This window comes from Hippopotamus amphibius, chromosome 4 (assembly GCF_030028045.1).
Source record: "Hippopotamus amphibius kiboko isolate mHipAmp2 chromosome 4, mHipAmp2.hap2, whole genome shotgun sequence".
In the NCBI taxonomy this organism is placed as follows: Eukaryota; Metazoa; Chordata; class Mammalia; order Artiodactyla; family Hippopotamidae; genus Hippopotamus; species Hippopotamus amphibius.
This window is the reverse complement of record NC_080189.1, coordinates 118,864,611-118,880,594: the sequence shown is the minus strand read 5'-3', so window position 1 is coordinate 118,880,594 and position 15,984 is coordinate 118,864,611. Positions and strand designations below refer to the sequence as shown.

At 46.0% G+C, this 15,984-nt stretch overlaps 1 protein-coding gene across 20 annotated transcripts in view; it reads right to left on the bottom strand.

Moving 5' to 3' along the window:
• Window positions 1-9,018: 9,018 nt before the first annotated feature.
• Window positions 9,019-15,984, bottom strand: part of PARD3 (par-3 family cell polarity regulator) — a 608,396-nt gene continuing 601,430 nt past the window's right edge. For all 20 annotated transcript variants that reach the window (XM_057730270.1, XM_057730268.1, XM_057730263.1 and 17 more), the window contains one exon: window positions 9,019-11,032. In XM_057730270.1, the coding sequence (XP_057586253.1) occupies window positions 10,636-11,032 (397 nt within the window). In that variant the 3' untranslated portion in view covers window positions 9,019-10,635. The remainder of the gene's footprint in view (window positions 11,033-15,984) is intronic.

Genomic DNA, 15,984 nt, shown 5'->3' with positions numbered 1-15,984 from the left:
CCAGATTCCCAGACACCCTTCATCCCTCACACTCTGATCCCCGAAAGCTCTACGCATCCCCTATCTTGTCCTCAATTCCTGCCATTCCCCGGCTTCAGGAATCCTCCCCAGTGCTTCAGGAATTCACTGGAGGCAGTCCATGCCTTCTCAGCCTCCCCTCTGAACCCCAGCTCCGAGGACGCAGCTCCTCTACCACCTGCTGCTTGCCTCCCGTGTTCCTCGGGCCTCAGCTAGGGTAGATGCCTTCCTTCATCCTTGTGATGGCCCCAGACCTTTCTCCTCTCATCTTTGAACATCCTGCCAGCTTCCATCGAGGGCTCCCGGCCCGGTTCCCTGTCAATCTCCTCAGCGCCACTAGTGTCATCATGGGTGGGGTCCTCAGTGTTCCTGTGATAACATTCCGTGATAACATCCTCGCTTCTCTGTTCCTTAAATGCCCACCTTCTAATTATCTTCTCGGTACCTTAGCCCCTGGCTCTAGGACTCGTCATAACCAGTAACTTCCACTCTTCCATAACTCCGGTTTCCCCGTGGCTAAGCTTGCTGATTTCCAGGCCCTGTTGGAATGAGGCCACCTGACCTCCCCAATTAATGCGGCGGCCGGCCCCCATCCCCCACACGCACTCCTGCGCATCCTCATCCCAGCGGCTGCTTCCCAGCAACTCAGCACCTTCACCGCAGCGTGACATTTACAGATGGAGCTGTTGCTTGTTGTCTCTCTGCCCCCACTGCCCCAACACACACTCAGGCGTAAGCTTGATGGGGGCAGGGGTTGGTTCACGAGTGTTTCCCAAGCTCCTCAAATGGTATGTGACCCACTTAACAAACACGAGGTGAATGCATGAGTCCGTGAACTCTAAAGGGCCTGCCACTCCCACCAGGCCCCACGTTCAAACGTCTCCGCAGCTGGGTCGGCCGGGCCTGGTCCAGCCTCTCAGCTGGAGCTCGCAGGCTCCGCTTCTGCGCGTTTCAGGCTCCTCCCCCTACCCATCCCACACACCATCCTTCCGTGAAGGCAGGAGCCCAATCGCATCTCGTCTCTGAGTCCTGCAGGATCACCTCATCCCAGGCGACCTCCCCTCTTCTGACCATAGATGTCCCCCACAACAGTCCTGGGCGCCCAGCGGGCAGTAGCACTTGTTGTCACAGGGGACATGGTCGAGCAGTGGGTGAAAGGCCTAAGGGTAACTAAAAAGCTTTTATATTTTTCTAAAATAAAGCGACTGTCTTTATTTTAATGGAGACACAGGTAAAGGAGTAAAAACATATCCTAATCCAAACAGTCAGCGATAACTCTCAATACTGGTACTTCTTCCCTTTCTTCACATATATGTATATAGATGTGTACACACACGTATATGCAGTTAGTCATGATGTGGGCACAATTTGGTATCTTGCTTTCTTTCACTGAACATTATGTTGCAGTTATATTTCCATGTTGGTGAAATGTATTCATAAACATGCAATTTAATAACATAACATACTGATAACATAACATCATATGCCATAATTTACTTAGCCATTCTCCTGTTTTTGCATGTTTAGGTCCAATTTTTTAATAAGCGATGTTTTTTGAAACTGATTTGGGCATAAATCTGTCCACCTTTTGGGTTGTTTCATTCGTTACATTTTAGAAAATGAAACCTCAATGCCGTAGGGTATGAAGTTTCTGGATTCTTGATATTTTGCCGATTGTTAGATTTTCAGAATCCTCCAGATCTCAACTCACAGTCACTAGACCTTTCACTGTCCCCACCGTAATTATATCCCCTCCTCCTGTTTTTCTCTCACAGCAACTTGGTTTTGAGAGCCCTTGTCACAGCTTAACATACTACATCTATTAGTGTGTATTTCAGTGTGTTTGCGTCTGTCTTTGGACTGTGATTTTAACAAGAACGTCCATGTCTCTTTAGTTGATCACTGAATGTGCAGTGACGGCACATCGTCTGGTATGTATCAGCCCCCAGAAGGATGGATGGACGGAAAGATGTGTCTACCATCACCAAGTGGGTTTGGGCATTTCGGCTGCTGTGATGCAGGAGGTCACAGCAGCCCACTCCTAGGCAAAGAGGACCATAATGCTTTGCAGGACTCCTGCCTTCCAGCATTCCAGCATCTGAGAAGTAGACAAAAGTTAGAACTGAATTTCTACCTCCCGCTCAAAGACCACAAAACTTCAGCCCTGCACCCCTTTCACTTCATCAGAAGACACCCAAGACCTCTAGGTTATGCTCATAATGTGGTCTAACATCTCTACAGGGCATTCTCCAATCCTACCACTTCTTTCTCCTATGGATCCTGCAGCCTTCCCAGGGGCAGCTGTTTTCCCCTCCCGCGGCGCTTATTTTGGGCTTGGCCATGGGCGAGGTGTCCCTCTCACTTCTACTGACGCTCCAGGTCATTCCTCCTCCCTTTTCCACATCCCTCCCCCAATCCTTTGCAGCTGTGAGTTCACTACAATATGTGCTATCTCACTCTTGGTGGCAGGCTTCTATCAGACCTCCTGTGAGGGTGTTAGCACCTGAACCGCTGTCTCGCACCCGTCTTCGTTGCTGTTGTTGATTTCAACACCCACGAAGAAGATCCTTCTGCCATACTGGTCTCGCGGTCCCTGACCGTCTCACATCAGCCACCTTCTCCCAAGGCCACACCCTCATATTCGCTCCACAATCGCTCCTCGGTGCACCCCACTCACCAGCTCTAATCCCCGACTCCAGCCTTTCTTTGGCCCCGATCCAGGACTGACATTGCTTCGTGTCCTCGACCTGACTCCTGCCCTCACTTTCTCCTCATCCAGCTTCGATCACTACCTCCCTCTTCTGCAGCCCATTCACCTGACAAGTCATAGGCCGGACCTCCTGACTGCTCTGTGACACACCAGACACACGGTGGCCTCGCCTTTGCACTTGGGATGCTTCCCCCAGGCAGGCTCTTCCTTCAAACAGCCCCAGGGCTCCCTCATCCTTTCAGACCTCTGCTCAGCTGTGATCCCTGTCTGCTCTGCCTGAAATAGTAGACTCCTGGCTTCCTTTCACTGTCTGTTTCCTAACCCTCCATTTTTCTCACGCCAGGATCACCCTCTGACTATAATCAGCGATTCCCTCTTAGAATCACCCAGCACACGGCACACAGTGGGAGCTAAAATTCAGTGAGTGAGTGAACGAATGGATGAATGAATGATTTTCCCTAAACTGACTCCACATTACACATCATCCATTTCGACCCTATAAAGGGGCATAGTCTTTAAAAATCAATATTGGCCTCTTTGTGGCCTTACAATTACCTTGAATAGATCACACAAACAGGATATCCATGACTTTCAATTAGTCCAGAGGGAACCCTAAAAGGACTTCGGATGGGCAGCAGAAGATACTAGCATAGTGTATGAAGTAGCCAATCAGAGATTAGATGTCCCTGATGAGCCGTCCCCTAATGAATGGAGAGAACATTTCCTGGCTTACGGGAAGCAGAGCTGGAGCCAAGGGAAGTGCCTCGTTCAGCTGGATTAGTTATTGGAAACTCGTTTCCTTGGGCCAGCCAGTTCTTCCAGACGCTGAGTCTGTGGCTGTCTGCGTCTCTTCTCCAGGGGCACGGATCAGAGGAGTGGGCCCTGGAGCAGCAGCTGTTGGCTCCTGCCTCACAACCCCACAGCCCATTTAAAGGAGCAGAGGAAGGACACAGCCATACGGTGAATGGTGAAGCAGCAGGCAAACCCCAGAGAGCCTCCTGGAAGAGGCGTCCCATCCCTCTGAGCCGCCCAACCCTGCGTCCTGCCTCCTGCCCAGTAACCGCCTGCGTTTCTCTCCAGATGCTGTGACTGTGTTTGATTAGGATCTTGAGTGAAATAAGCCACTCGTTTCACTGGGAATGTCTCAGAGCTAAAAGTTTCTTTCTATGCATAATTAATATGCTGTATCTTTGGAGATAAATTTCTCTCTCCAAGTCTGTAAATGGATTGTTTCCCCTTGGCTGTTAGTACGTCTGTCGTCTCTTGACCAAAAAGAAAATAAAATACAAAGAAAAATGATAGGTAAAGAAGAATGCCTCACTAAAAATGATTTACATTTTTATTGCAACGTGAAAAGCTTAAGAATGTTTTTAATGCCTGTCCAGCTTGAAACCTGCTGCAAATGTCTTACAACATTTTGTAACAGGCTTTTCCCATCTGTGCTGAAAACAGCTGATGATTTAATGCAAATCGTTATTGTGTTTTTGCACAATCTCCCGGCGATCTTTTCTATTTTGTATTAGCATTTGGGGTCTCTTTTGCATCTGCTTCAGAAACTCGCCTGCTAGGATTGGCTTTCTGTTGTGGCCACTCTGTTCTACTGCATCCTGCTTTTCTCATGATGCAGACCCTACTCTTTTTTTTTTTTTTTTAATTTCACTGTGTTTAATCTCATAGGACTCTTTCTTTTCTCAACATTAAAACCTGGCTTAGAAATGCACACTTTCTGGGGACTTCCCTGGTGACGCAGTGGATAAGACTGTGCTCCCAATGCAGGGGGCCTGGGTTTGATCCCTGGTCAGGGAACTAGATCCCACGTGCACTGCAACTAAAAAAAAGTTCAGATGCCACAACTAAGAAGCCCACGTCCTGCAGCTAGGGAGCCTTGGAGCCACAACTAAGGAGCCCGCCTGTTGCAAGTAAGACACGGCACAACCAAATAAATAAGTACATAAATATTTTTTAAAAAATAAAGAAATGCATACTTTCTGGTCTAAGAGGTTTAAATGGTGAAGCAAAGGATCCAAGGTATGGAACAGTGGTTACCAACAAGGGAACCAGTGGGGTCTGCAGATCCACACGGAGGCCTGGCTGGTTGTCTATTTCAAAAGGCATTTCTGGACTAAAGTCAACCATTATAGAACCATTATATTACCTCACATAACGTATATAATATATGTACATATGTAATTTTTAAGTGTATGCAAACAGTATTATGATTAATAAAATTTATTTTGAGGGCACTAATTCCCTAGCTCTTCCTGCATGATATTGTGTTTCTTTTCCCAATCAATGAATTACCATCCAGCAAGGAATTTTAAATTGTTAAAAATAAAAAGCTTTCCTTTTGATAAAACCCTCATAACCCCACAGGTTCAGGACCATGGCTTCCATGTTGCGATTGGGCTGTTCACCACCCACAAGTCACAAACCCTCGGAGTCCCAGTTTCCTCCTGCGTAAAATTGGACTCTCATTTCTCTAATGCGCTTCACAAGGTTTGGGGATGCAAAAGAAGAGAATGTTGTACAAATTGTAAGGCAGTACACGCATGAGTCAACCCAGTAACGTGGGAGTCAGGGGCCGCTGTGCACTCTGATGGCCGGTTCAGATTTTGTGTTAACGCTTTGGATGCTTGGATGAGAGGGCGAGCTCCTCGGGCTTAGATGGGACGCAAGCTATGCAGTTAACATTAAAGAAGGTTGGAAATGGAGCTGCAAGTCAAGGGCATGTGCAGGACACATTCACGTGGAGGCCCCACCAGCCAAGTTCACACGTTTGCGTTATTCCAAAATACCCAGTTTTCAGGGCGCGTCCTCATTCCACCCCTCTCTGGGCTGTCAGGCTAATGTTGGCTCCCATTTCATCCCAACATAAACAACCATGATAAATTTGTTGCCTCTGACAACGAGAGCCGAATAAAAGCAAGTCAGATACGAACTGAACCCTAAAATCAAATCGTTCACCAAGGTCACAATTGGTTTAGAAATTTGGGCTGTTTCCTTCCTGTCACTTGCTACCAATTTACGGCACTTCCCCCTTGTAGTTTGCAGTCGGCTGGGCCCTGAGCCACGTGAGGCTGTTTTTAATGGCAAAATCTTCAAAGTTGTACTTAAAATATTTGCATCACAAAATCCCTCATAGAAACCAAACTTCAGTTCCAGAAGGAGCCTCCTAGGGAGCAGCAACTTGCCTTCAGAGAGGGGAGAAGGGCTCCTGCCCGGACACCACCTTTCAGCCGCTGATCCAGGAGCTGGTGACATCCCAGGAGGAGACTTTGCAGAGATGGGAACAAACTCCAACCAGTGTTTCTAAGCCAACGACAGTGCAAGGTGACTCAGCAGTTAGTGGAGCAATTCAAAAAAGCATGTTTTTCACACATTTAATTGATCCTGTGAGGAAATCAGTGTTAAGGATGAAAGATGAGTAAGGGTTCAACCTCACTGTGGGAAGCCTTAGTCCTTGTTTCTTGCACTTTTCTCCCGTGTCAGGAATGAAATAGACACATCTGGGGGAGTGACAGGCTAGCGCACAGATAACTCGCTTTAAAAAATTAAAAATGAGGAAATAACAACTGATTGTTGAAATGTAAACTCAGAAAAGAAAAAAAAACTCACGAGGAAAGGTGATTACCCTCTTTAGCAAAGACATTTCATCTTATCCGACTCAATGGAATCTTTTATAAAAACGAAATTCTCCACTATAGGATTTAATCTAAAAAAACTAAATTTATTGACAAAGGGCACCCATTGATTTTTCCTTTGCTGAATATGAAAGCTGAGGGAAAAGGAAAAGGAGGCCGAGGAAGATGTATGCTGGCTGAGAAGATGATGGATTTTGGAGGGGAAAGCCCATCTAATGGGAAAATAAGCTCCTTCTGTGTGGAATGCAATGATAATCCCACCTTCTCCCCATGAACTCTGAAGTAAAATATGTGTTTCGTGGTAAAAAAAAAAAAGCAAAAAAAAAAAAGCTTGTGCTCAGAATCACAACCCTCATCCTCCTCGCATTAAAAAAAAAAAAGAAGTCAGTTTAATTCAACCAGCTTTGTGATCTAATCATTACTCAGCACTGAAGGTGGTTTTCCATTAAAGTCTCTCCATCATTCTCACTTTCTGACCTGTGAACGTTCTTATTAGCTGCCTTATTAAGATGATATCCTGTCTCTGAAGTAAGAAAAGAAGATTATCTCCTTACCTGACATGTCATTGTCAGAGTAAGCTTTGTTAAGAAAAAAAAAAAAAGGAAAAGGAAAAGAACTGTTACATAGACATTTAAATGTACGCCACACCGTGTCGTAGGAGGACATTCATGGTGGGACAAACGTGATGGAAGCTCTGTCACTTCCTCTGCCAGGACCAGCAAACAAAGCCAGAAACAAATTACTATCTGCTTAAGCTCAGGTTGGTATCAGCTGGAGGCAAGACTTGGGTTTTAAGGATGAAATAAGGGACACATGAAAATAAACAGCTAAATATGGAATCAAGTATGCATGTCACATGTGCTGCATGCACCTGTCAAGAGTACACGCAAACACGTACACTTTCTAATGAAAACAATGGGAGAAGGGGAGCAGCCCGGGAGATGAGTGCCCTTTGGGGGTAAATCATGTGGACAGAGCAGCCTCCAGACCCCTGGTCTCTTCCTCCCTCTGGCCTCGCGTTCAGACTCATGGTGGTGGACCGTGACAAAGCCCACTGCACCTAAGTGGTGCTCAGGAATCTTTGCTTATTTTCTGCCCTTTTTCTAAAAGGGTTTGCAATAAAACCAATGGCCTCCACTTGATGAATCAAAATTCATTTGGTTTACCATTTCTGAGTTGATAGATTTGACTTCCTTGGCAGAAAATTTAAGCAGCCCAGGTCCGTCTGTCCTCCCTTTCAGTGCGACAGCCTAGGATATGCTCACCTATGAGCTGATTTTGGTCTAACTATCCCCAGGGAGAGGAAGTGGGTGTGGTGCTTAAGTTACACAGACTATCGATACATTATATAATGTTTTTATAATGTATAGTTACATATACATATTTATAAGACTATTTATAGTCCTAATGGGCTAAGAGAGGTGTTAACAGTGGGAGCATCTTTTCTGAGGGACAGTGGAGTGACTGTACCTCCATCCTCAGCTCTGCGAGGGCCTTGGGGCTGCCGCCCACCCCCATCCGTGACTTGGGACTTCTCCCTGTGGACACACTCTTCCACTGGTCCCAGCAAGTCCTTGTGGGATGTTTTGGAGCAGAGGCCAGTCCATTTAGACATGATTGCTTCGTTGGGCATATTCTCACTTCTGTGCTGACCCACACCTATTTCTCCTCCTCTTCTCTGTGCGGCTCCAATTGTCAGTTTTAATCAACAAATCCTCTGTGATTTAGGCCCCCACAACATTCGCTATGGCCTCTCCTGCTCTGCTTCTCACTGTCAGTTGAGATAAATAACCTGTGAGTTTTGGCATTTGCAGTGGGCCTCCTGGTCAGTGAGAAAATTAACAAATCTGTCCATCTTCACTTTTCTACTTTCCCATACCTTGTAGGCATATAAAAACCAAAGATGTGTTATCTCCTTGGCTTGCGATACACCTCTCGTTACTAATTCTGAGGTGACAGTATTTGGATTTAGTGGCCGGATGAGGGTTGCTATGACAACAGCTGATGCTCAGTCCTCCACAGGAGGGCATTTTAAACAGGTCTTTGCAAAGCGTGCCCTTTGGGTGTGTACCACAACCATAATGGTGCACAAGACCCACCTGGGGATCTAGTGCCCTCTGTGCCTTCAAAGCACTGCACAAATATTAATGAGATTCCCTCTGGAAGAAGGAGCCTCATTGTGTAATTTGGGAAGTAAGAACCAGGCTAGTTTGGAAGTGGGCTCGAATTTAGACTTCTCTCTGGGCTCCAGGTACACACGGCTAGGACTCAGTCAGAACATTCAGCCTGTTGAAATGGTCCACAGAGCAAAGGGGAACGATGGAAATACTACATCTCTCTCTGTATAATTATTCTTTTATTTATTCTAGTGTATCGGCTCCTTCCATTCAGAATTTCGCAGCTGCTCTGGGTAGCCTGGGCCTTCCAGTGGACTCAATAATTAGGTCCTTCCCTCTTTCCTGTCCCCTCTCTCCTCAGGTGTTCAAATAAACAATCACCCATTTCCGTGTTTGCACAGACAGCAATGAGGAAACTTTCAACTTTCTCTAAATATGGGGAAAAAATTACACCTGCTAATGACTTAAAAAAAAAAAAACCCAGCTAAGGAGAGTTTTCACAGGAATATTACAGACACACAGAGAACAGGGAGAAATATGCCTTTTATTAGAAGTCTTGTATGTACAGGGGAAGCTGTTTCTCACAGCACAGGGGAGGCTGTGAGGAAGAGCCACTGTCATCAGAGGTCACATCATTTCAACATCGCTACGTTCCGTGAACAAACAGAACCATTACACAGAAATGCAAAAGAGACACAGGGACGGGGATGGACCCCTCACACGTTTTCTAAAAACAAGTGGACACAAAAATACAATGTGCCAGTAAAAAAAAAAAAAAAAAGGCATATCAGTACCTGTCTTTTTTTTTTTCTTTTTTGTTAACACACAGTATGCTGAACTTTCATCTCAAATTTTTTTCACGTTGGGATTCGCAGGCACTTTAGCAATCCAGCCACGGCTGACAATAGGATGTTCAGACCAACAGATGAGAAGATGGAAACTCAGGAGCAACCCGGGTCCTCGTGACCCACACGTACGTTAACATTTCGACACGACCGCCATCTTTTGTTATCGCTGTTTGGGGACACCAGAATGTTCTGTGGGATGTGGAATGGCTTTCTTCTTATCTACCTTTTCTGTTTCATGGCAGAACTACCTAGAAGCCTGGATGGCATCACCAGGCAGCGAGACAGCAGGTGGATGAACACACAAACATCAATTCCAACCGGCTCTTAAAAACCAGAGAAAGCAGGCGAGGGGTTGGAATCCCAAAATGAGTGTCTGACGGATCTGTGTCCCATGCTGTGCCCTTCCTGCCAACTCATCAAACAAAAACTAATTTAAAAAGGATGACTGGGAGGTACGGGGACAGACGCTCATCCTGGGAGAATTCTTTCTTTAGCTGCCACCCCCTACGTCACGACACACACCAGGCTGGTGGGTGGGCGGCCCCCTTCCCCACCAGGGCTGATGCCCATCTTCTCTGTTCCCCGCACAGAGCCGTGGTGACTCAACACATGTGTGAGGAACAGGACCAAGCAGGGTATTTACAAACGCAGACAGAACGATCACTTTATTGGTAACACTGAGTTATAAGGCAGTTACAAAAGGACGCCCCTGATAACCAAACAGTGTTGGAATATGGCTTAGCTGCTTTTACATGAAGGAACTTTCTTGTTACAAGGAGCTGAGAAAGAAAAGGGAGACCACACTGGTTACAATGAATTCAAAATGACTGTGCCTGGAAGTACCACAGAGCCCCAATTTCTGGTGTCTGTCACCTACTTTCATCCACCAGAGATGGAGATGTCGCCTCACCTAAAAAACTTAAAGGGTAAAAAGAGGGATCAACATCACCCTTGACTTCAGGGTAATCCGTTGCCACAAGGTGTACGGGGCGGTAACGTGAAGCCACGACATCTCCCGGGCTGGGCCAGATTCCTGGTACCCGAGAGATGCAGAGCGTATGATGCCTCGAACAGGTGATTGTCAGATGGTGGGAAATTCTTCCATGAAATAGACACTTGGGACACAGTGGCAAAGACATTAAGGCCTTCCATCGAATTGCCCACACTGCTTAAAGGCACTGATACCAGCAACAGAAATATTCCATAGTACCACCGAGGTTTTAAAAAAACTCCCAAAATACAAGTCTTCGTAGGAAAATGTCCTTTTATTGCATGACACGAAGCGTCCGCTCTCCTCCTGCTCAGGAATAGAAGGGTCTTCCTTTCTCAGGAGTCTGGAGTCTGTTCAGCCTGGCGACCTGAGAAGGGGAGGGGGGCACGTCCTGCCGGAAGGGCCCCTTGGGGGGGATGTGACTGGGGTCCTGGACCTTCTTATACGAGTCATAGTTGTTGAGCCCCTCGGGGGGAGGGGGCTGCTTCTTCATCTGCTGCTCTTTCCGCCTCTGCTCCTGGCGGAGGAGCTCCTGGGTCTCTAGCATGACCCTGGCATTGAAGCCGTGCCCACCCAGGTAGCCGTTCCGGGAGCCTTGGTAGCTGGAATACCTGGGGTTCTCCTTGGCACTCTGGAAGCCTTCCCCGGGGGAGTAGTTCTGCTCCCAAGAATCCTGGGAGACGGAGCTGGCGTTTTTCCTGCTTTGCCTAGAAAGCAAAGCCCAAAGGTCAGTGTGATGATTGGGAAAAGGGGAAGGAAGGGGATGGAGGGAAGGAGTGAGGAGCAGGGGTGAGCCAGAATAGCATTTCTGTACTCAGCAAACATTACAGTAAGTCCCCTACATACGAACCTTCAAGTTGCGAACTTTCAAACATACGAATGTGTGTTCGCATGTCCAATCACAAAAGTTAGTTCACATGTCTGATGTACATTGTCACATGCGTGCATCCTCTACAAGCGGTTGTGCTTTTGTGCACTTCATTGTAGAGTACTGTATAGACTACAGCAGCACAGTATCTTCATTTCAAGCCCAGGATGTCTGGAAGCAAGTGTAAAAGCAGCAGTGATGTAGCTGGTACTGCTGTACTTTTCAAGGCTCCGTACTGTAAGATTAAACATGTTTTCTCTATTTTTTGTGTTTGTTTGTTATGTATTATGTCTGTGGAAAGTATCAGAAACCTATTACAGTACAGTACTACATAGCCGATTGTGTTAGTTGGGTACCTAGGCTGACTTTGTTGGACTTACGGACAAATTGGACTTAATGAACGTGCTCTCAGAATGGGACTCGTTTGTATGTAGGGGGCTTACTGTATTTGGTTCCAGTCATGTGCCAGACACTGTGATGGGGCTGGAGGATGAACACAGGACTGTCCCTGACAAGCTCAAGTCTGAGACTAGTCTGTATGAACAATGGCTACACAGGAGAGACAGCTAACAGATTCCGCAGCTACTCTGAAACAGGGTCCTGCTTCTGTGCCTGGGTGGTGCTGTCTGTTCTGCTTAGGGTAACAGTATCTCCTGCAATTTAGACTCATTGGCAGGATACTGTGTAGGGGTATTAGCAATTTGGCAGCTTCTACACCAGCAATAATTGCTCGCTTCAGAACGTTACAATTCAATTCTAAACAAGCCAAACAAGTATTTTACACAGCTGCCACCATCATGCCAGAGATGCTAGCTAATATGAAGTACATGTAATGGATTACGATATGAGTTATGAAAGATTTAAGTCTAGACTCCTTTATGATTAAAAATGCAACAGGCAGTCCCTTAAAGCCCTGGCTTTCGAGTTGTATATGTCAGCAACTGACACCCTTCGGAATACACGCTCATCAAGATTGCAGAAACTGGATGTGTGTGGAGTAAGCACTGTTTTCCTGCCCACGGTATCCCTACCCAAGGCCACGGTAACTTACTCAACTCATTTTCTGTCACCCCAGGATGGGGAAATAAATCAGAGTCCTAGAGAAATTTCAACTTCTTATCCCTTCTTGCAATAAAGTTGCACGTCATTTTCAGGAAACATTATTGTTTTGAAACATCTTTAATTTACTATCGAGTCTCTAGATGCTTTTATGAATTTACAATAAGATTGGCTATGATAAAGTAAAACAATTTTGTGCCAGAAAGGAAGATATGCCCTAAATTTTTTGCCTTGAAAATGGAAGAGAGGGAGCGAGAATTGAGTCATAAAACAAAATATATTGCTCCATTTATCAATAAGAAAATCATTCGCTGACAGTACGTAATGTTCAGCCTTTCACATCCACACACACAACATGACAGAATGTTCAAAACGGCTCTGGTAGAGGAAAAATAAGGTCTGCGCAGCACTGGGTCTCCCACAGGAATGAAGTCATTTGCATTTCTGAACATTTGGAAGTGCCATCAATATGGTTTGGGATGAAATGTGCCCATTTTCCATATGGGCTAAAGTGTAGTCAAGGGTATGCTCCATAAGGAAGCTGAACGAATGACCAGAATCATCCCTGGATGCGATTCTGATTAATTGAACAGTCTACAGTATAACCATCCTTTTAATGGGAATCGGGCCGTGCGTACAATTGGCCCAAGCGAGCATCCTTAGATTTGATGGAATAGTTTACTTGCCTAAAGCACTGATTATCTTCACTTAAAGAGTCATAAATTAATCTGCTCAGAGCCATGAATGATGGAAAGTGCCAGCATGAAACCAAGGGATTTGACATTTATCATGAAACTTTAATTAAAACAACAAACTTGTTACTGATGTTATAGCAACATGGGATTCCTTCAAGGGTTAGTTATCAATTTAAGGATAACCGGAAATAGGCTCCTTCATCCTTAGCCCTCGGGGACCCACTAGCCCTGTCCATCCCCATCCCCAGCTCCACAGAGCCTGAGGCTTTGCTCCACGTGGTCATGTACTAGAAGATGAATGTTGAATCAGTCCAGGAAGACAGAGTCTTTTTGTATTCAAACACATGGAGAATTCACTAATAGTTTGCTCAGGGTGGAAATTATGACGATGTGGAAGAAAGAATGTCTTGTAGCTAGAATTTTCTTCAAATTAAGCAGTTTAGAGAGAAGGAAGAATACCTCCCTGAGGTTAGAAGTAAGACATGTGGGGGAAGTACATACACAGATATGTACACATGGACGCATGGACACACGTATACACATGCTTCCTTGGAAAGGAAGCTAGTGTATCAACACGCTCTTGATTAAAGAAGAGGACAAGAAATAAGCAGGTGGTAGAGAAACACGAGAAAGTAGCAGAGAGTAAGAGTTTCCTTCACTGTAAGACGAGGCACGCAGTCACGGGGCACGGCAGGAGAGGCTGGGCATCCCTTAGACACAGATCCAACCCTGAGTCTTCATGTGCAGCTGTGTGAGCCTGGGTCGCTTATCGTCCCTGGGCCCAAGGTGCATCCCCTGTGAAACAGGCATAATCTCTAATCTCACAGGGCTATGGGGAGAAATAAATGAAATCACAGACGTAAAATGCTCACAAAAGTGTGGCATATAGTACACGGTTGACTAATGGGTGACTTTCAAGTGACTTTGCCTCCAATGATTAGGCTCTAGGTTTTGGGGTGGGGGGGGGCGTCTTTCTGACCAAGGGAAAAAAAATAAAAAGATTAGCTTTCTGTCCTTTGTCTGAAGGGGTGGTAGAGATCAGGGGAGCAGAGAAAGGCACCAAAGACTAACTGGAGAACCCTCACTCAGTGCAGCAACTCACAAACGTTCCAGAGTTAGACTCAGAAGCAAGCTTTCCACTCTCCCAGGGCTGCTCAAAGGCCATGAATAACCACAGCTGCCACAGAGCATCATTCCTTCCAATGAATTTCTTGACAACCAGCACAGGTTTGCTGGGTCCTGGAATGAGCTCGCTGGACACGCCTGAGTCCACCCCAAGCACAGACCCTGGTGCAGCAATAACTGACTCTTCGTGGTTATTCCTGAAGACCACCGTCACGTGGAGGACGCCCAGCAAAGCCGCAGCGCCTGAGGAAAGCCGTCAGTCACTTTGCTGGGGAGGACACAGAGGGATGAAGACAGACAGACCATGGCTGATAAGGTGTCAAGCAGCGGAGAGATGTAATAAATGGGCCTCGGGCGGGGGTGCGGTGGGGGGAAGAGACCGAGTCAGGGCATGGAGACACAGCCAGGAAGCAAGATGGATGAGGGACAAGCCACCAACAGCAGGAGGAAAGATGGAGAGGAAACAGAGAGACAGGGGGAAAGAGAATAAAGAAAAACATTCAATGAAGGATCCTGAATATGTTTTCCTGTCAGTAACTATGGCCCAACACACTTCTGTTCAGATTTAGAGCTGCCTTTTGGATATTAAGGAACTAAGCTAGGAATTTTATTTTATTTTGTTTTATTTTTTTAAGAATTTTTTTTTTAATGTGGATCACTTTTAAAGTCTTTATTGAATTTGTTACAATATTGCTTCTGTTTTAGGTTTTGGTTTTTTTGGCCACGAGGCACGTGGGATCTTAGCTCCCTGAATAGGGATCGAACTCGCACCCCTTGCACTGGAAGGCGAAGTCTTAACCACTGGACTGCCAAGGAAGTCCCTAAGCTAGGAATTTTAAAAAGGATTTAAAAAAAGAAAGTAAAAGGTAAAAAAAAGAAAACTAACTTAGGAATAAAAAAATAAAATAAAAAAGAAATCCTCATCTGATTGAGAATTAAGTGTGGGGCCACTGAGGTCCCTCCCACCCCCCCAAACTCCCGATCTCATGTTACCACCTGGCTAGTGTTTCTTGCTGACATTTCACCATGTAACCTGAATTTTGCTTATAGGTTTCCTTAATCATGGTGAGAATTTACAAACCCCTCTGGTGCATATACATCCCTCTAATTCAAACCACCTCACCTAGCGTGCCTGATACAAAGCCATGACCATTTGCTTTCTTTCATGCTCCACTTTGCAACTGAACTCTTTGTGTGTGTGTGTGAAATCTTTTTGGTACCAAATGCCATAGCAATTTGTTTAGACCAAACTCCGCTAATTGTCCACGTCCGAAGAGTTGAGGTCAAGTGTCTTTGAAGAAGATCACATGTCAGAAACGGGCACTCGCCTGCATCTCATACAGGTCACAGCCCGCCTCTGACCTCCAGCCTCTGGCTGAGTGAGGTTCTCTGCAAGGAACCAAGCTGTGTGTAAGGCCCTGAGTTCCTAATTTCCTTGCTCAGAGATGCACGTGGAGGAATTACAGTTGATCCTTGAACTGCGTGGGTTTCAGCTGCACAGATCCACTTATACATGGATATGTTCCAATAGCAAATACCTCAGGAGGACACGGCCGGTGGTTGGTCGAATCCACGGATACAGAGGCGCCACGGATGGAACCATGGATACAGAGGGCTGACTATAAGTTACATGCAAATTACCTCCCCCACCTGTACTCTCTCAAAGAAGTCAACGTGATGTAGAGGCCGACCTGACCCACTCACCTAAACGCACACAGCTCTTTAATTTTAAGATTTCTCCTTTTCTCCTATCCTCACAAAATAAAATGGCTAACGGCAAGGGAGCTACAACTGACCAGAGGGAAAGTTCTGGTTATGAGGGAAACACTAACTGACAGCAGTGGTCCCAGCAGCAGCAAGCCTCTGGTCCATGGAATTACAGGTGCTTCTACCTGTGCTTTGGGGGGAGAGG